Here is a 19,545-nt window from a genome sequence, read left to right on the forward strand (position 1 = left end):
TCACCTCCTTTCCTTACTTTCTGTTCAGCCCCTATTGCCGCCTGACAGACAGCCCCAGTTTGTTATTACCACGTCTCATGATTCCACAGGTTGATCAGAGCGCAGCTGTCTCTGCTCCACGGGGCTGGGGCTTCCGCTGAGATGACCGTGCAGGCTGGGGGCCCGGAACACCTGGAGGCTGGCCCAGCACCTGGCTCTCCACACACCTCCACACGCCTGGTCTGGGCTTTCTCCCAACACAGGGACCTCATGATCACTGAACCTCTTACGTGGGAGCTCGGGGTTCCAAGAGACCAAGGCAGAAGCTTCCAGTTCTCTTGAAAGAACTTGGAACTTTGATAGGGTCCCTTCTGCCGCGCTCTGTGGGTCGAAGCAGAGCCTGGTCAACTGAGATTCAAAAGGAGGGACGGGAGACCTTCCCTCGTGGGGAGGAATGTCAGAGAAGTCGAGGCTGTATCTAACGTGCCAGAGCCACATTTGGGCAATGACATTTCCTGGTTCATTTCTTTGTTTACATCTGTAACCGGCTTATGGAACAGTGAAAGTACAAACAAACCTGGGTTGTTTTTTTCTGTCATCATTGCTTCTAGATGAACTATGTTGATTCTCCTTTTCTTGTGTCTTGGTAGCATTTGGGCTGGTCTTCTAATGTCCCTGTCACTTTCATGTATTAAAGGTGCAGCTACATGTAGACCGTTCCGTCCAGTTTAAGTATCACACATTCTACCCACGACAGGGCCTGGATTGGGCTCAAGGACTCGGAAAGGGACATGGTCTGGCCCCACGCTCCTCCCCACTTCCCTCTTATTTTTTTTTTAAAGATTTTATTTATTTATCTTCAGAGGGGAAAGGAAGGAGAGAAGGAGAGGAATATCAATGTATGGTTGCCTCTTGTGCACCCAGGCATGTGTCCTGACTGGGAATTGAACCACAGTTGTTTGGTTCGCAGGCCCCAGCTCAATCCACTGAGCTACACCAGCCAGGGCCCACTTCCCTCTTCCTTTCACACAGGGCAGGAGGGAGAAATCGGGGGAAGTCCCTCTTAGCTGTGGCCATTCCTTCTCTGGCTATGACGGTGCCTAGCATGACAGGCATCCAGGCACCGACTTTCTTGTTGGTAACCTCAGGGCCACCCCACAGCACTGTTCCCCGACGTGCTTCCTTTCCAGCTCTACATCTGATACCCTCCACTCAGCCATCGCCCCAACCCTACACCCACGGCCTGTAGCTATGGGGTCCCCCCACTCCACACCTCCCTTTTGGGGTACTGTGGACAAGGATACTCATGGCCACCACTTTTCACCATGATCTCCTGACCCACGGGAAACTCCTGCTGGATGCTCCAAAGGTCCCCTCTCTCTGCCCCCTGTCGCTCTTCAGTTATCCACTCCCCCTGGTTCTCATTCAGCCAGAAGTGGGCAAATCCAGCTCCAGGCTGTGGAGGGAGAGGGACCAGCGACCCGGGTCTCTGGCGCCTCCCTTCCCTCTCCCTCCCTTCACCCTCCCTGATCTTTGGCTTATGGAGGGCGCTCCAGGGGGTGCTGGGTGATGTTTGGGCCTAGCAGAATGACTTCAGCCGTCTCTTAATAAACCCTGCAGGCAGATGTGCCCAGCCTGAAACTGTTCCTTTGTTCTGGAGTGTGGTGGACTCAAGGCCCCTTTTTCCTTAGTTCAATTTCCTTAGTTCCTCAGGTCCAGTCACCAGTTGGAGCAACAAAAGGTCCACCCAGTGTCCTGTGGCTCATGATTATGGTCTCTCCGCCCAAACGCAGCATCTGCGAGGGCAGAGCCGGGTGTGCCTCATTCCGCCCTGGGTCCTTGGCGCCCAGGACAGTGTCCCCTGTGCAGGTGGTGCTGCACATGCACAGGAAGGGCAAACAGAAAGGGCCGCTGGGGGCCTAACTGATCCAGGCGGGTCACATGGGCCGGTCAGTTCCTGTCCTGCTCACTACCACTGCTCCTGGCCGAGGGGGCAGGTGTTTGCGCCGCTGTCTAGCTCTTCACAGGGGCCTGCAGCCTGGGTGGGGAGGCGGAGTTCCACGTGGGTGATCTGTGAAGCTGAGAGCCTTGGATATGCTACAGGAACTGAGGGGCTGGGGTCCCTGGGGCGGAGCCAGGGCCCAGTGAAGGGGGAGAAGGGTGCTATTTTCAGCTCTCAATCCATCAAAGGCAATGGCTCAGAATGGCTGCAACCCAGGACAGGAGAAGCAGGAGAGAAAGTGAGGTTCTTCTGCAGAGCATGTCCTCTGCAGCTGGCACACCCCGCCTGTGTAACCGCCAGCCAGAAGCACACCCTGACCAGAGTGTCCTCTGGGGCGCCCAGGCCTCAGTGAACAGACTGCCAAGGGCAGCTGCCTCAGCAGGGACACCCCACCCACTGGACTGCTCCCGGCTCCCCTCCAAAGCCCGAGGTGGGCCTGCCCCGGGCCATGGCCTTGTCGTGAGCAGCCTGCAGTGAGAGACCGTGGGGGACTCCCCTTCCACCACCTGCACGGCGACAACGGAACCATGTGCCTTTCAGGTCAGAGGTAGATGGGAGTCTGATACCGTGTGGTTCGCAATGAAAAGCTTGTTAAAGCATTTTATCTTATTTCACGTGGAGGCCTTCAGGAGGAAGGTGGGGGAAGGTGGGGAGGAAGAGGAAGAGAAAACCCAAAAGCATCAGCACACCCCTGCACTCAGCAGGCTGGAGGTGCGCAGTTCTGTTCTCTGGGGGGCCAGGACCTGAGGAGCTGGGGCGCCCCCCATTCAGTCAGAGTCCAGAGGACCAGGCCCTGGGCTGGGTGTGAGGTGGCCCTGGGGCGAGGGGGAGGGGACTGTGCTCTTGAATTTGAAGATGTTCAGAGGAGACTGGGGCCAGGGTCCCTCGACTTTGAGGCCAAGACTCCATCTTAGGAAACCTTAAGATGAAAGGGTTTCCTTTTCTTCTCATGAGAAGAGTAGACCTCGGGTTTTTTGCCTAAAGTGGCCGGGAGGAAGACACCCCAGGACGCTGCAGGAGAGGCTGGAGCCACTCCGGGGGCAGGCTTGGGGCCCACGATCCCACCTTCTGTCCCGCTTCCACTTTCTGCTGTTGCCCACTGTTCCGGCAGACACACTCCCCTGGAGAAGCTGATTCCAGACTAGAATAAGTTTATTCAAGAGAATCTGGCTTGGCGGTCAGGCAGCCATGCAGGGCAGCTCGCTCCATGTCCAGCCTGGGGCCCACTCTTCGCCTGTGTCCTTGACAGGGGCAAAGTGGGAAGCCTTCCTTGGCCACAAAGAACAAGCAGTGTCCAAATATGAGGAGAAACCACAGGGGACTGGGAGTGACAAAGGCCCCAGGTGCCCACTGTTCTCCAGAGCTGCACGGTCTGCTCTTCAGGGTGCAGAACCCTGGCCAGGAAGAGGAAGCCACAGGATGCCTCCACCCCTGCCTGCCTCCCACTCAGCCGGGCCATGGCTGCAGCTGCTGGAGCAATCCCCCCCCACCCCTGTCCTCGCCAGGAGCTTCCAAAGCAAGGGCTTCTGGTCCGTGCAGAGCCCCAGGCCCAGGGACAGGCAGTGGGTTCCCCCTCTTCTCTCCTCTCTCCAGCCCCTTGGAGACCCCCGGGGCCTCTGGGCCCCGACTTGCCCCTGACAAAGCCGCATGTCTCGCTTCTTCCCAAGCTGGCACATACGCAATCCATGGCTGCCTTCTTTCTCTCACGTTCTGTTTAAGGCACTGAATTCCTGAGGGTCCTGTCCCTCATCTTAGAGGGAGCGAGTCATTCAGCAGGGATACAATTGGCTAATAAATAGAGGGCAGGTGCCAGCAGGGAGGTAACTGAGAGTGTGATGATAATAAATACAGGAGCCGGGTGTGGGGTCTCTCTCCTCCGAAGGGCTGGTTACCTCAGAGGAGTAGTATTGCCGCACCTGCCGGAGATCAAGCACAGAAAGCAGGTATCAGCACACTGTGGGGTGGGGGGTTCCCCTCCTACAGGAGGGGGGACAAACCCAGAAGGGAAGCTGGGACAGGGTGCACGGAGATTGCAGCATGCCAGGATATCTGCTTGCACCAAGGCCAAAAACAAGCCATTAGCGACCCTTCACCAAGCACGCGCCCAGGCGCCCAGCCCTGCGCTAAGCACTCTCTCGCTTACCCTTAATAATATCTCACGAGGAAGGCTCTGTTATCAACCTTTTGCAGATGAGGAAACTGAGACTCAGAGCGGTTAAGAAACCTATTCAAGGTCACACAGCTAGTCGGTGACATGGGCCCAGTCTGGCTCCATACTCTAACACTTCTCATCAGTCTGGGACAGCAGTCTTCAAACCAGGGTACTGGTGCCCCCAGATATACGTCAAGATTGCCCGAGATGTGTGTGAGTATCAATGGTTTTAAAGGGATTCACTTTTGGTGCCCCGCCTGAAAACGGCCTGCCTGAGAGGTCTGCTTCCCCACTATCTTGAGAGTTCACAGTTAATTGCCTTTCTACCTGGGAGCATCCCACCCACTTCTGATGCCAAGATAATACTTTGCCCCAAGGCAAAAGTACCCAGGGGTCACTGAACAGAGAAGAGCGTGAGATACGGGTGCAGGTGTTGGGAAAGAAAATATAAGTAAATGACTGGGTAGCCAAGCCTTCTGCAAATCAGGTGGTTTCCAAGCCTTTGCTTTCAAACGAGATTAAAGAACTTGAGCGAACTGTCCGCTAATGGGTCACGAGAAGGAACTGTTGTTACTCGATCCCCTTGAGGTTTAGGCAGGTAACTTGGAAGGAGTTTGTGGATGAAAAAGGGTCCACATCCTAAACCTGATAAGCTCAGGGGAGGCCCGCCCTGCAAACTCAGAGACCCAGGGTAACCACACAGGATGGTCTGAACACCGAAGAGGGTCATGGCAGGGAGTCGTATCCCGGGCCAGTAGCTTCTTGGACAGAGTCCGTCTTTATCGTAACTGAGCCTATTCACTGTCTTCGTGCATCTAAGGTAACATACCTTTGAAATGTCAGCGTGATCTCCTTTTCCAGACCCGTCAGAGCACGGCCTCGAAGCAGAGACCGCAGCCCTTCACTGTTCCCTCGTTCCCCCGCACGCCACCTCAGTGCGCTGTGAGTGTGGCCATCCTGTGTGAGGAGCACACGTCTCTCTGCCTCACTTTTTATCCATTCCCAGAGAGTTCCCCACGTGGCTTTCTCTGGCCACCCTAATCTGCCACCGACGATTTCGCCCTCCTTAGGTCTCCTTACATCTCCTCTTGTGATTCTCATGCACAAAATAAGCTGCAAACTGCCACTCTCTGGGACGATTTCTCAGTCCATGGAGGTTTTGCTCCCTGGCAAGTGTCAGTATGGCTCAAATAAACTTAAAAATTCTCTACAGGTTAGGATGACTCTTAGGTCGAAGAGCTCAAGTGACTGACATCTAGTCCCATTTATGGGTTGGTGTCAGCCTGGTTTCTCACCCTTTTCAGCTACGTGAAATGGTGAACAGGGCTTGAACATAGGCTAAACCCTGTTTCAGTCCTGCAAGAGGTAACGCCCTGAACTGGTTCGTTACTTGAAAGAGGTAGCCACACCCACCTCATTGAGATGCATCCCTAATGAGATGGATTGCACTTTTATGTTTAACACTGATTGAAATATAATGCATCTGTGCTGTTTTGATCAACTGGTACTACTAATAATTATGGTGACAGTTCATTCCAGGAGAAAATTTAATTTGGAGTTTATGTTTGTTGGAAATTTAAAATAATTCAAACTTATATACATTATCGTAGCAGATACACAAAGTGATAATGTATATCTTTTATAGATGAGAAGGTGATATATAAAAGACTTGAACATTAAAAATAATTACTTAGACTGAAATTCTGTGGGGGAAGTCAAATGAAAATATAAATTCAAGGAAAAAAGAAGCAATGCAAATATTTATATTTTTCGTGTCTGTTGTTCATTTCTTTTTAAAGTGGATGATGGTATTAAATTAACATGTCTTATTCCATAGGATACAGCTGAAGAATTTAGCGGCTTTATATTAAAACATTACTTTTTATAACATGCCAGAAATTATATCTTTGCAACCACGTATAATTTTGGTGGAAATGTTCAATGATAACTTAAAAATGAGCAAGGACCCTGGCCGAGCAGCTCAGTTAGTTGGAGCATTGCCCTGTGCACAAGAAGGTCACTGGTTTGATTCCCAGTCAGGGATCGTACCAAGGTTCTGGGTTTGGTCCCCCGTTAGGGCACATGCAGGACACAACCAATCAATGTTTCTCTCTCCATCAATGTTTTTTTTTCTTTCTCTTTATCTCTTTCTTTCTCCTTTCTCTCTAAAGTCAATAAACATATTCTCAGTGAGGATTAAAATTATTTTTAAAAAATGAGCAAGGGAGCACATGGGTTTTTGAGGCTGTTTCAGGAGGCCCCTGAATGAGATGTTTGAAGACTGCCGTCCTGGAAGATGGAGCAATGAGCCGCACTCTACCTGGGCCTGCCTGACCGCGGGCCATGCACCGACCACACTGCCAGCCCCTTCCCCACGCTGCTGCTTGGGCCCAGGGGAGGAGTGAGGGCCACATGCCTTGAGGAGACCAGCTCCCCCAGAATCCCTGTCTTCCGGGGTGGGGTGGACATCCCTGCTCATGGAGAGGCAGACCCATGGGGTAACAGGTGGGTCAGCCCCAGTCCCATGGCATAAAATGATCTATTGGTGTCTTGGAGCTGAAAGGAACCATGGTGTGACTGAGTTACTGCGGATGTGAAATGTTTTTACGATTTACTCTCCCAGATTTGGGTTTTCCCTGCTCTGATCCTTCTCTCCCAGGCCTCACACTCATGCCTGGACTCCAATGTGGGCTTCCCGGTGTGAAGCCAAGGTGGACAGATAGGGAGACAGGAAGCGAGTGGACCCCAAGACCCCCTGCGGGGACAGAAACAGGGTCTGGGGCTGAGAGCCCGTGGGAGGCTGCTGCTCCCCCGAGGCCTCTGGGAAGTAGCCCAGGATACATTTTCGGCTTCTGGACTTGGCATCACCAGAAGGTAAGCAAGCACTTCAGAGCAAGCACTTTGCTGGTTTGTTTATCTGTACACGTGGCAGGCAGTAAGTGCTTGGTAAATATTTCTGGAATGACTAAATGCTTGGTGGGCCCCCGAAGTCTCATTTTACACAGGAAAGAAAAACTGGGCTTAGAGAGGTGACATGACTTGCTGAAGGCCACACAAAGACTCGGACTAAGCCAGGACGAGAACCAGGGCCCCCCGAGGCTGCCTGGGCCCTAGGGTCTCCAGGGACGCAGCTCCCTATTCTGCCCTAACACTGCTCTGGGCCTTGCTGTGCCCCTTCCTGACCATTAACTCCTGCTGGTGGGAGCTCCCCTCCGGCCCAGCCTCCGTGTCACCCCTGGGCCCCCCAGCGCACTCACAGGTGGCAGACTGTGGGTCTCTGCTTCTCTTTCTTCCTCTTCCCACTGCCCTTGTTTCTCCTCCTGCAATAAGCCAAAAGCATCAGGACAGAGTCGCTGGGCGTTTCCCATGCTAGGAGAGGGGCTGGCAGAGCCGAGAAAAGCCTGGAGCCCCAGCCACTTACCTTTCTGGCTTTATCAGGTCCCACACAGGCCTGGGGAAACAGAGAGGGGCAGGGGAGAGTCAGGAAGGTGGTGAGCCGGGGCTCCTCCACTCCCACCCCTCCCCTCAGACATTGGCAGTCCTGGTCCTGCAGTTAGTGCTGAAGCCACTAGGGGGTGGCATGGAGCTAGTGAGGGGAACATGGCCAGAGACCTCTGGGCTCCAGCTCCCACTCCAGACTCTGCTGACCCCACCAAGAGAGATACGAATTTCCCCTTGGGGCCCCTTTCCATAACCTTCTGCTCTTCTCAGCCTCTTGGCATCAAATCTGGGGATTTGTGAGCCTGTTCTTTCCTGCCTTCTCTGTTTACTTCTTCTCTTGTTCCTGCCCTTAGTTCCAAGGGTGCATTCAGGGTTTCCTCAAGGACAGTGAATGAGGCCGGCTAAGGCTGCCTGTCGGGGTACAGCTGCCACCCCCGCTGCCACCCCTGCTCTGGGGACAAGAGACACTGCAGGCAGCAGCAGGAGGAATGGGTGAGGGGGAGAGTGAGGGCCGGTGAGCGCAGCCCCAGAGTCACAGGCGTGTCCTGGCTGTGTCCCCACAGCTGTGGCTGTTGGCCCAGAAGTGAGAAGAAAGGTTTCCCTGCTGGTCAGCCTGTTGGAAGGGGACAGGGGCTCCGTCTTCTCGGGGAACAGGGATGGGGGTGTGGGGCAGCGTGGCCAAGGAATGTCGCCCTAGGCTGGCAGTCTCCCTTGGAAGCCAGGGCCTCTTGGACTGCCTGGTCATGTCTCTGCCATCTTGGGCAAGTCAGAGACATTCACGGAACCTCAGTCTCCTCGTCCACCTGCCCCGACAGTGGCTGTGAGGGCAAAGGTGACGTGGAGTGTAAAAGGTCACCACGCAGCACTGTGTCTGGGAGGGTTCATTTCCCTACTGTTGTGTGGCTAAACCTGGCCGGGAGGGACGGGAGCAGTGACTGGGGCAGGGCCCCGAGAGCCCATAGCGAAGGCGGCCTGGAGCCTGGGCTCAGGGCCAGGAAGGCGCCAGAGCCCTGGACACAAAGCAGGGCCAAGTCCGGGGCAGTGCTGGACTTTTTGGAGAATGGCCATGAGAGGTAGCATGGAAAAGGGTCGGCTTGGCTTAGGGGTTGGACAGGCTGGGGTTTGCTCACAAGTGGTGGCAAACCATGTGCCCACACCAAGCCTCCGTCTCCTCATCCATACGTGGGGCCGACGACGGTACCTACCAGCCAGGGTTGTAATGAGAGCAGGGACCTCATCTGTCTTGCTCACCACTCTGTCTTAAGCATCCAGGGCAGTGCCTGGCATACAGTAGGTGCTCAATTAACTCTCATTTGAATGCGAGTAAGAACACTTGAACATTGAATGAGGAAACACATTCAAGTGCCCGTGTAGGGCTAAGCACACAGTAGGGGCACAATAAATTATGGCGGTCCCCCACCCTCCTGCCCCAGAATGTGGCTCTTGTCTGGTGGCTCCATCCAGGGCCCAGGGCGCCAGCACAGCCCCTCAGCTCATTTCTCTCCCCACTAGGCTTGGATGGCACCGCCGAGCCTGCTCCTCCCGGTAACTAACATTCCGGGCGCCCCAGGAGCGGGCCGGTCAGAGGCTCTGGCAGGTATGGGTGTGGTCTTACAGAAACCCCAATGCCTCCTCCTTCTGCCCTTTCCTCTTGCCATGGCTCGTCCTACCTCAGGCTCCTCTGCCCGGCTGTCCCCTTCTACAGGCACCGGCCTGGTCCAGAACTAAGCCCGGGCCTATCAAGTCCTTGCCCCAGAGTCTCTTCCGGTGCTGTGGCAGCCGCCTCCTCTCTCTGGGAGGAAGGGGGTTGATATGCTCCGAGCCCCTGCAAGTCTGAGAGGGACCCAGGCTTCCTTTGCCCCGGGGGCTTCTCAGCAGCAGTGCTCCGACTACCGGGACCACCTCCTCAGCGAAAACCCGCAGATGGGGGTGCGGGGCAACGCACAGCGGCCTCTGGCCCCTGGTTCGCCTGCTCTCCCTCGCCAGGGAGGAAGCGAAGCCTGCAGCAGGATGGGCAGCCGCGTGGCTAACCCAGCCAAGCCTACCGCCCGCTTCTCAAGGCTGCCGGAGGCATGGGGCGTGTCCCTGCCTCCCCTTGAGGACCCACCTGCACTCGCAGCGCTTGTGCTGGGAGAATGTCATCTCCACGTAAAAGGACTGCTTCTTAGAGCCGATCTTCAGGATCTGTGGGGAGAGGATGGTCGGGCGCCTGGCCTGGGGAGGGGGGCGGCGGCCATAGGTTTCCAACATTCTTGCTACACCTGCCTTGGGGGGAGGGCCAGATGCCTCGTTTCCTCCCACCCTTTGTACTACGTGCCCTTATTCTGCTTTGTGGGTGGGCAAACAGCCCTCCCACCTGCTTGTGAATCTGAGGGAGGCCCCTGTCTCTTTCTATGCATGTTCTCCAGCTTAGCGACAGTGTCGGCCCATGTTCTGGACTCAGAGAGATGTATGTTGAAATTTTGGATCTTCCACCTGCTGGGCAAGGGAAATAATAGACCTGTACCTCAAGCTCCTAGTCCGGACAATGGGAATAGCACTTGCCTTGAAGGACTGAACGTTGAGGCAGTGTTTAAGAAGTGCCTGCCTAGCGCAGTGCTCAGCATTACATGGTGAGGGCTCCACACTGCACAGTGTGTGTGTGAGCGAGGCTCAGGGCACCAGTGCGCTCGGTATAACCAGGGACTTCCTGAGTCTGGGCGGATTCAAATCTTTTCCATCCGAAACCAGGTATCTGGGCCCTGGAGTGGGGCTCAGCTAGAGCCTGGGACAGATGACAAGGGAGGAGGAGAGTGGGCTCACAGAGGAGGGTCACTGTGCTGGGTGGTGAGGGGACAGGCGGTGAGGGGGAGGCAGCTGCAGTCCTGTGACCTGGCCTGCCCTCCCACCCTCTCCAGGTCCCTTCTGGTGGCCATGTCGTGTGGTCCCCTGAGTAGGGTGTGGACATGGGGCAGGCGGGACATGAGGAGGACACCCTCCCTACCTGCATGGTGATATTGGCCGTCTCCACCGGCACGCAGTGCAGGGACTCGTCACCGCAGCAGCCGGTGCAGCGCAGCAGGGCAACGCAGGACGGGTTGAACATGTACTGCACTTCGTTGGGGTACAGCGACACAATGTTCACCAGCTTCTCCATCGACCGGCAGTAGCTGCGGCCCCACACTTCCTGGAAGGGCACCACTACAGGGGACACAGTCGGCTGGGTCAGGTCAGGAGGGGCCCACTCCTCAAAGCCCCAGTCTTGGCTCCTTCGGCTTTGCAGAGCCTTCCGGATTTAGCCCACTCCTCCTCCTCCAGGAAGCCCTCAGTCTATCTGAGCTCCATCAGCTCCGAGCTGATGTGACCCCTCTGGGAAGATGGCTGGATCCTTAGCACACCTGCCAGACAGAAATTCCAGTGGAATGCAATTCCTGTGGCCTGACCTCTCTGCAGTGTTCTCGGCTCAGGCCCCCACACCTGCCTTGGTGCCCTCAGAGCTTGGAGGAGTGAGCCCTGGCCGCTGCCCAGGCTCAAGGGGTCTTTCTCCGGCCGGACAGGTGCTTCCTCGGTCTTGGGTAATTTCCAAAAAACAGTTAAGATCTGCGAGACTGGCTGGCAGAGCCCCAAGGGGAGGGTTAGCCTTTGCTCTAGTCCGCACTTCCCGCCCCACTCCAGACCAGCTCCCCTGCCTGGCGGCCGAGACGACAGCCAGCAACGTGTCCCTCCCTACCCCTCATTTCACTGGACCAGCCCTGGAACCAAACCGGGCCACATCAGCACGACTCCCACCTTCGGGCTGTGCTCCTCCCTGACTTCTCATCTCTAACCCAATACAGCCGACCACCCACTTCTCAAAGCCCACTTCCCTGCCTCCTCTTCAAAGCCTTCTCCAACTTCTCTAGGATGAACAGATGTCCCTCCTTTGAGTATAACTAGGCTCCGCCGCTTGCCTCATTCAGTCACTGGTGGTTCTTATCCCCCTTCCAACCAAATCCAGGCTTAAGGCTCTGTGAGAACAGGGACCCAAGCACCTGGTCCCACAAGCTAAATAATTACTGATTGATTGGATGACTGCTCACTGAAGATGATCAGGGACATCCCTGACCCCCACAATGTCCTGGTGGTCATGAGCAAGAGCTTTTGGGGGCCTATCTGGAATCTCTCAAAAGATGCTGCTTCTTCAGGGGAAGTCCTGAGGCCTGGTCCCAAACAGAGGCTCACAGGAGTGAGTAGCCAGAACCCGGACACCTGGCTTCTAGTCTTGGCCCTACACTGACTGTGTGACCTTTGGGAGGTCACTTAACATTTCTGGGTGTGTCCGCTTGCTCGGCCGGGGAAAAAGGAGCAGGTTGGGAATGGATGGTTGCTAAGGTCTCCCCCAGCTCTCACAGACGGTCCATGATTCTGGTCTACGAAACACAGTCCAGCCTCAAGACCAGGGGCAGGGCAACATGTCTGTCTCCGGGTCATCCCATCCTACACATGATGGCTGTCCTCAGCTGGTGGGAGAGGATGTGGGACCTGGGTCAGCCGGGGGCCCCGAGATCTCTGCCCCAGCACAGCAGTTCTCCCGGCCGCCCCTCACCTCCTTCCACAGCCCTTTCTAGGAGGCAGGAGGGGCCAAAGTCCACTCCGGTGAGCCTATGAGGACGTGAGTCTCAGGGTAATCTCAGAGGAAAAATAAACGTCAGCCCTCGCAGAGGCCCCGAGGAAAGGCTGCAAGCTGGTGGAAAATACCCAGGAGGCAGTGTGTCCACACGGAGCAGGCCCAGGAGGCCGCACAGGCAATAAAGCGCGCTTATCTGGGCGTCTGCTGCTCCCTTCTGCTTTGTCTGTGGAGGGGGCACTGGGGCTGGGCCCAGGGACGGGAGGGAGGCCAGACGCCTGCCTGGGTCCTACCTCCCCAGGCCACTGGGACACTCTCCCTGGACCCCCAAGTAAGAAACAAGCCCCTCTCCCCCTACGCAGCCCGGCAGCCCCAGGGAAGCCGGCCTTTGCTCCGGCAGTGGGGCACCTCCCTGTTGTAACTCCACCAATGTGTGTTTAGTCTAAAATGAACACTATGTAACTCTGAACATTTAATCTCCACCTTGGAAAACATAAATAACAGCAGAGGATAGGCAGCCGACAAAGTGCTAGAGGAGGCTCAGAGTCCTCCTCTGGGACCAGCCATTAGGGAGGGGAACACAGCAGAGAAGGGGTACCCCAGCCCCCTACCAGTCTGCAAACAGACTCCCATCCAGCTGGGCTGTTGGGGCCACAGCCAGGTTAAGCAGAGCCAGCTGAGCCCTGGCGGCAAAAGAAGGGATTTCCTTTCCTCACCCCCACTCTCCACCACACAGCCTGCAACAGCAGGGCCCAGGCTCCAGGGCCCCGACATCCGCCACGTGGCCAGATCGTGTTGGGGAAAGGCTGAGACAGAGGAGAGCTGGGCCTGGTTTACCTGGCAGCCACCAGGAGAAAAGGGCGATTCATCCCTGGAGGCCACTGCCTGGGAGTTTTGGAGCAACAACAGGCACTGGCTGGGTAAGGGGTCAGCTAAGCAGGCGGTGACCACTCCCAGACGTGAGCCGAGGCACTCAGGAAAGAGCTCTGCTCCGCTACTCCTGAGAGCACTTCCTGCAGCCCCAGGCCTGCCCCCAAGGCAGCAGTGGCCCGGTCCAGCGCCAGGCCAAGGGCTGGGCCGGCTGTGTCTGGGGGGGCTGCTCCCAGGGCCACGAGTGAGGTCTCAGCTCTTGACAGCTCTGTGGGCAAGCCTCCTATCTGGCTCTAGCTGCCCGCCACCCAGGACGAAGGATACTCAAGAAGGGAAATATTTCATCCTAAGACTGAGCTCCTGGGGAGGCTACCGGGAGGCCACAGGGTTGGGCAGAACTGCTGGCCAGCAGCCCAAGCCCAGCAGGTGTCTTCTCCATAGTCACTGGTGGGGCACACAGCCAGCTTTCTGCAAAGGACACTCAGCTCATGTCTGCTCAGCCGTGGATACTGAGGAGTGTCCAAGGCTTTAGGCAACTCTAAGGGCCCCTGGGAGCCTCAGGTTCTTCATCTGTAAAATCTGGAGAACACAAATGCCTTCCTAGTTCATGGCCTGTGGTCAACACAGAATTACATTAAATGCCCAATACTGTTACCACGGGAGTAATCGTAATCCACAGATGCCATGTACAGACCATGCCGTCTCTCGTCCAGTGCCAGTAGGAGGGGACGGCATTTTTGGATTTTGGTAACTGGGGTCCAAAGCTCACGGGACTTCCCCTGGCCACAGCACAGGCCCCCCTGGTGTTGAGGATGACAGGTTACCTGCCCTAATGAACTGACACTTCCAAGCCTCTTCCCCCTGGTCCCCAGAAGATAAATGCTCCTGTGTTCCCTCAACAGAGTCAGAGAATCCTACAGTCTTAGAAAAAAACCTTAGATATCATGTAGTCTACTGCTCTCATCTACAGATGAAGAAACCGAGGCTCAGACTTTTTTGGTAGCTATTGCCCGGAATACACTAAAAGCACCCAAAAAGACAAGGGGCGGAAATGGTGATCGTCTCCTCCCCAAATCTCAGAGAGCATAATATTGTGCCAGTTGCAGGGGGCCCAGCAAGGGGAGGGGGAGGGTTACTGACCAAGTCAAGGGCTGCCACCTCCGGCTTTGCCGTGCTCAAGGCACTGCGGATTTGGGTATGATGCAGGGATTCAGTCAGGGATTGAGACCCAGGAGAGAGGGTGTTCCCAGCTCCCACTGGCTATCACGTATGTGCGTATGCGTGTCCCTACATGCTTCCTCTTCCACAGAACCGTGGGAGGCCTCAGAAATGGTGTGTGGCCCCACCGCACGTCTTGGAGAGGCAGAGAGGGCGGAGCAAGGCAGGGGGCCTGGCACGAGCATCCTGCTTTCCGCACGTATGTCTCTTTGGCAATCATCTAGCCCTTTGAAGATTCCCTCTTGCTGCAACACGGGGTGGGGAGTGGAGAGGCCAGGGAGGGCACGACTCATGTTCTGTCTGTTTGTAATCAATGGAAAGGGCTGGCTGCTGGGAAGGTCCCTTCTCCCCTCCCAATTCTCTTGATTTTGTGCTCACTGCACCCAGCTCCCAGACCACCAATCAAGCCCCTGGCACTCACTGCCCACTCTGCTCTCCAAGACCTCATCTGTCTGCCCCCTGACATCATGCTGGGAAGGGGCTCTGAACCAACTAGACCGCCCCTGGGTACACTGGCCCCAGCCCTGCTCTCTGGGTGACCAGGGCCCAGGCATAAACCTCTCTAGGCCTCTGGGTCATGAAGGGGGCATTTCTCAAACCCTGACAACTTTGTCAGCCAGGGCATCAGCCAGCTTGCAGACTTTCCTCAACTTAATACCACTCTGCACCCACCCTTCATGCCCGTCCCTTCCCATCCTCCGCAGAGGTGTGGGGGGATGGAGTCGGTGAGCACACACATCAACCCAGTTTGCTTACCTCCCGTCTCTGACGAGTTGTCCCTGGCAGGCAAGGCCGATTGCTGTGGACAGAACAGTGCAGCGATGAGGGGGACCACCACAGGCCTCTGTGCTCTGGGCCGAGTGTATTGGCAAGAGCACAGAGGCCCCTCTACTCTCCTTCCCCCCACTGCACGCACTCCCTGCCCTGTCTTAGCGCTGCCTCTTTCCAGGTCCAACTAAAACCTAACTGGCCCCTGAGTGGGTCCCAGCCCTCACTCTGGCCTCCGTTTCCTCGTTGGGAAAGGATAGGAGTCTGGAGGCTTTTGGAGACACTCTGCTTTCTGTGTTCCAAAGGTCTTGCGATGCTTCGGGGTTTTCTTCCTCCCCAGCCCCCAGACCAGCCCTGCTGGGTCCAGTACAGCCGACTCTGGCTGGGTGCCAGGGGCTGGGAGAGGTGATCAGCTGGTGGGAGCTGAGGGGCTGAAGCGGGTGGCGCCATGAGCTGGTGCTGCGGGTAACACTACCCTTCTGGCCAGTCCTGCAGCAGGCAAGCAGGTGGCTGCTGGCGGAGCTCTTCTGCCTCAGGGGTCTGCCTAGCCCACCCATTCCTGGGCTGGAGCCCGGGACTCCCAGGGCAGTGGGACAAAGTAGCGGGAAAGCAGCTCATTGGCTTTGTCAGGATCTCACTGCCCAAGCTGGCTCCTGGCCAGACTCCCCCCGCTCCTGGGAAAAGGGCCCTGATCACTTCCCCAGGCCCTGCACTCCAGACCTCCGGCTGCCCACCCGGGAGAGACGGCACAGCAGGACCCCTTGTCTTGCCCCCCCCTCCTGGAGCCCTGGGCTCAGCCCAGGCCCTACTCGGGCAGGACCCAGCCTCCCCTCCAGCGGGCTCTTCTGCCGCTTCCCCTCCGCCAGACCAGGTCAGAGGTCCTGGGGGCGCCTGCCTAGTCACAGGCCTCGACCCTGACCACAAGGCCAGGGACTGGCCTGGGATTAGCAGAGAGATGCTTTTAGCAAAGCCACTGTGGCTCCAGGGGCCAGACAGGAAACCTCCCTCCTTTTCTGCGGCTTCCCTGCCCCCACCAGGACAGACCCCAGAGCTGAAGTCTGGGACAGCCCAGCCCCAGGTCTCCTCCCAGACAGCATGGTCCAGCCTGACTGCAGGGAAATGTATGACATCCTTGGAGGTGCCGCTTCCGGGCGTGGGTCTGTGACTTCTTTGAGTTCAGGGGCTGGGAAGACCAGGGGAGCCAGGCTGGGGTGGGGGGGGGGTCTTACCTGGGAGGGCACAGCAGGCAGCGCCAGCCCAGCCAGGAGCTGCAGGAAGCAAGTGAGCAGCCTCATAGCAAGCATCTTCTCAGATGTCCCAGGCCAGGAGAGTCACCCTGCTCATCCCCCTGGGGGAGCCCCTGGTACAGGAGGAGAAGCGCTGAGTGGGGGGCTGTGTGTACCCTCACCACTACCCCAAGGTCTCCGCTGGTGGCCCGAGCATCCTCTGGAAGCCCTGGGAATTCAGGACCCCTTAGGTAAGTCTGCGGCTGGGAAACCTGATGCGAAGCGCCCGGCGGGGCGAGGCGGTGTACGGCAGACGCGCCCCTGGGGAAGGTCCGTCGGACTCTCGGCGCGACCGCAGGTCTCCTCCCGGCCGGCCAGTGAAGATGCAGCTTCCTGCTCAGACGCAGCTCCCTTCTGGGACTGGAGCTGGTCGGCGACTGGGTTTCAAGGGCCGCGAATGGGGCGGGGCTCCAGGCCCGCCCCGCCCACAGCGGACGAGGCTTCCAGGGAGCGGCGGAGCACCGCCGCCCCGGCGGTGGGGTCGCGTGGAGCGGAGCGCGAATCGGAGCGCGCTGGTCCCTCGGTGAGCGCGTCCCGCAGTGCGCTCGTCCCGCAGTGCGTGGACGGGACGCTCAGATCGCGGAACCCTGAGCTCCGCTGGAGCCCATGCCGCAGCCTGGTGTCCGGGCCACCAAGACCCAGTGTCTCCCGCGCTTGTAGGCTGGCTACCTTTAAGGGCGGGAGGAAATCCAGCTGTGGAGCCCAAAGTCTGCGAACGAGGCTCAAGACTTCAGCGACTTCTGCAGGAGCTGCGTCCCCGGACCACCAGGAAGGCGGCAATTTGGTCTGACCCTTCGCAGTGCCCCCTTATGCCATCCCACGATTCTCAGGGGGAAAGGATTATTAACCTCATTTTAAGGTTGAAGAGACTGAGGTTCCAAGAGTGCCCCCGCATGATGTATTGTATACACGTACGCTCTCGAAAAAGTGTGTCTGTGTGTAATTGATAGTGACGAACCCCAAGCCACCTGACTCCAGAACTGGCTCTCTGCCCCTCACACCCTCCTCGTGGCCAAGCCCGCAGACAGCAAGGCATCCCGTTGCTCTTGTGGGAAGTGGCCTTCCCCGCCCTGCGAGCCCGCCACGTGTGTACTGGACCGTGGCCTAGCGCAACACTTCCTCCTGGTCCCAGGGGGCGGAAGGACCGCTCCAGCTCTGCGGGGGTCTGCCGACAGCTCTCCGTGCTTGTGTGGGCATGCAAGTGTGACTGTCACGGTCCACTTGTGCTATGAGTGTCTGTGTGATCTGAGTGTGTATGTGTCCACTGTATGTGCAAGTGGCACTCCTGTGTGGCTCTGGCTTCCTGGTATCTCTGGCTGCTGATGTGACTACATGCGTGTGTCGGCTGTGTCTCTAGGTATGCTTGGAAGTGTGTCTGGTTGTGCATTTCAGGGGGACTGTGAACTTGTATGTCATCCTGTGTCTTTGTGTGCGTGTCTTGTTCCGTGTGTGAATGTTGGCACCAGCTTCTGTGTGAGATTGTTCATCTCTCTGTGCATCTGTGTGCACCCCCCACAGTCCTCGAGTGTTTGTTCACCCCCACCGTCACCCTCCGTGTGCGGCTCCTCGGCTACAAGAACCTGGCAGGATTTGGGGTCAGGGGTTGGCCCAGGTGTGAGGCTGGGGGCAGCTGGGTGTGGGAGAGGAGGGAGGCCTGGGGGGCGGCCCCTGCAGCGCACATTCCCGCCAGAAGCAGGGAGGCCAGGCAGCCCCGGCTGTCACCCCAGTGACCTCTGTGTCTGCTGCCTGCCTGCCCACCCACGAGGGGCTGCTAGCAATGCTGCCTCCCTGCCTGGCCCACCCCAAGGCCAGAGGTCCAGGAACGCAGTCGGCTAAGTGGGGCCTGTGAAGGACTTACTGACAAGGTCCAACATGCTAGGGCTCGTGGGGCAGACAGACTGCTTCCTGGGCTTGGGGGCAAGTTGGAGGGTGTCTGGAAATCACTGTGCGTGTGTGTGGAGGTGAATCGCTGTGTGTTTGTGCATCTCTAGACCATATGTGTTTGCCCATAACATCTGCACAGATACACACGTGTTTGTGTGTGTCTTTGTTTTGAATTTGGATTTGTGTGTGGAGGCATGGTATGTATTATACATGAGTATGTGTATTGAAGTACCCGTTACATATGCCTGTCTATAACTGAATGTTTTGAACATTTATTTACAGGGCATATTTGCCTAAAACTGTGTGTGTACAGGGCTGTATATATTGTACGTTTGTGAATTTGTATTGATGCATTCATCCTTTCAATGGACACATACTGCTTCAGCCCTACTGTGCTCCAGGCACTGCCCAAGTTCCTGGGCATAGAGTATGGAGGGTCCCTCGAAGTTTATGTTCATGGGAGGTGAGGGTAAGGTGGCTCAGGTGCTGCAGCTCTCTCCTTTACACTCTGGAGTAGGCTCAGTGTCTGGGCAATGTCTGCAGCTCCTGCAAGTGCACTTCGGTGTTTTGGTCCCTGAACTGGGAACCATACTCTTCCAAACGTGGCTTCTTGGGTTTTGAAATGAATGAGGTAGGGTAGCTGGTAGAAACCAGCAAGACCCCCTAATGTAGATGGGTCTATGGAAGTTTTGTCTCGCTCACATCCAGTCTAAGGGAAGTGCGCTGGCGGCTCCGCTCGGCTCTGCTCCCAGGAACTGTGCCTTCAGCCCTTCCCAGCCCTACGAAGAACTTCCTTTCCTGCTCAGAGCCCCAGCTGCCTCCGTCTAAAGAGGGGATAATCAGAGCGCTTACCGCATAGGTGAGGACTGCTAACGGGCCTGGGGCGCAGGAAATGGTAGTTTAGGCATAATATCCAATAAACTTTTGATTCTTATTACAGATAAAAACACTGTAGTCACAGAGCAGAGTCTTTGTCATCACAGAATGAAGTAGAAAACAAAGTCTCTTGCTTCTGCTGACTGCAGAGGAGCCAAAGGATGGGGAGAGCTGGGTGCACGTGCGTGCGTGCACTCCCTCGCTGCTGTGTAGATTCAGGTGCTGAGCAGATCTACTGGTCAAGTCAGTGCTCACAACTCAGTGTTTAACTGTTTATCGTCATGACCATTGGTTGTTGTTTTGGGGAGAGAACTGACATTTATTGGGCACTTGTTATGTGCCAAGCAGTGTGTCTGGTGCTCTAAACACCTCAACTCATCGAATCCTCACAACGAATCTGTGAGGTAGGTTTTAATTATTCTCATTTTGAAGATGGGTAACATGGAGGCCCAGGAGTGTCAGTAATTTGCCCATAGCCACTTAG

At 56.5% G+C, this 19,545-nt stretch overlaps 1 protein-coding gene across 2 annotated transcripts; it reads right to left on the reverse strand.

The window, feature by feature from the left end:
* Positions 1-2,960: 2,960 nt before the first annotated feature.
* On the reverse strand, positions 2,961-16,652 carry PGF (placental growth factor). 2 transcript variants are annotated; one of them, XM_037126996.2, is made up of 8 exons: positions 16,514-16,652; positions 16,245-16,375; positions 15,004-15,046; positions 10,558-10,754; positions 9,682-9,758; positions 7,555-7,584; positions 7,391-7,453; positions 2,962-3,897 (listed from the first exon to the last, which is right to left on the reverse strand). In XM_037126996.2, the coding sequence occupies exons 2-8, from the start codon at positions 16,317-16,319 to the stop codon at positions 3,870-3,872; spliced, it is 513 nt and encodes a 170-aa protein (XP_036982891.1). In that variant the 5' UTR covers positions 16,320-16,375; positions 16,514-16,652; the 3' UTR covers positions 2,962-3,869. The 2 variants fall into 2 exon arrangements, with proteins under 2 accessions (XP_036982899.1, XP_036982891.1); XM_037127004.2 differs by lacking the exon at positions 7,391-7,453 and having other exon boundaries at positions 2,961-3,897; positions 16,245-16,652.
* Positions 16,653-19,545: the final 2,893 nt, after the last annotated feature.

Source organism: Artibeus jamaicensis, unplaced genomic scaffold (genome assembly GCF_021234435.1).
Source record: "Artibeus jamaicensis isolate MK-2021 breed Jamaican fruit bat unplaced genomic scaffold, CSHL_Jam_final contig_851, whole genome shotgun sequence".
Classification (NCBI taxonomy): domain Eukaryota; kingdom Metazoa; phylum Chordata; class Mammalia; order Chiroptera; family Phyllostomidae; genus Artibeus; species Artibeus jamaicensis.

Excerpts from the sequence above, each read along its gene's own strand:
- PGF (XM_037126996.2), bottom strand. The coding sequence starts at position 16,319 with ATGCTTGCTATGAGGCTGCTCACTTGCTTCCTGCAGCTCCTGGCTGGG. Across the intron at positions 15,047-16,244 it reads TGCCTGCTGTGCCCTCCCAG|CAATCGGCCTTGCCTGCCAG; the intron begins GTAAGACCCCCC and ends TTCTGTCCACAG. Across the intron at positions 10,755-15,003 it reads CAACTCGTCAGAGACGGGAG|TGGTGCCCTTCCAGGAAGTG; the intron begins GTAAGCAAACTG and ends TGTCCCCTGTAG.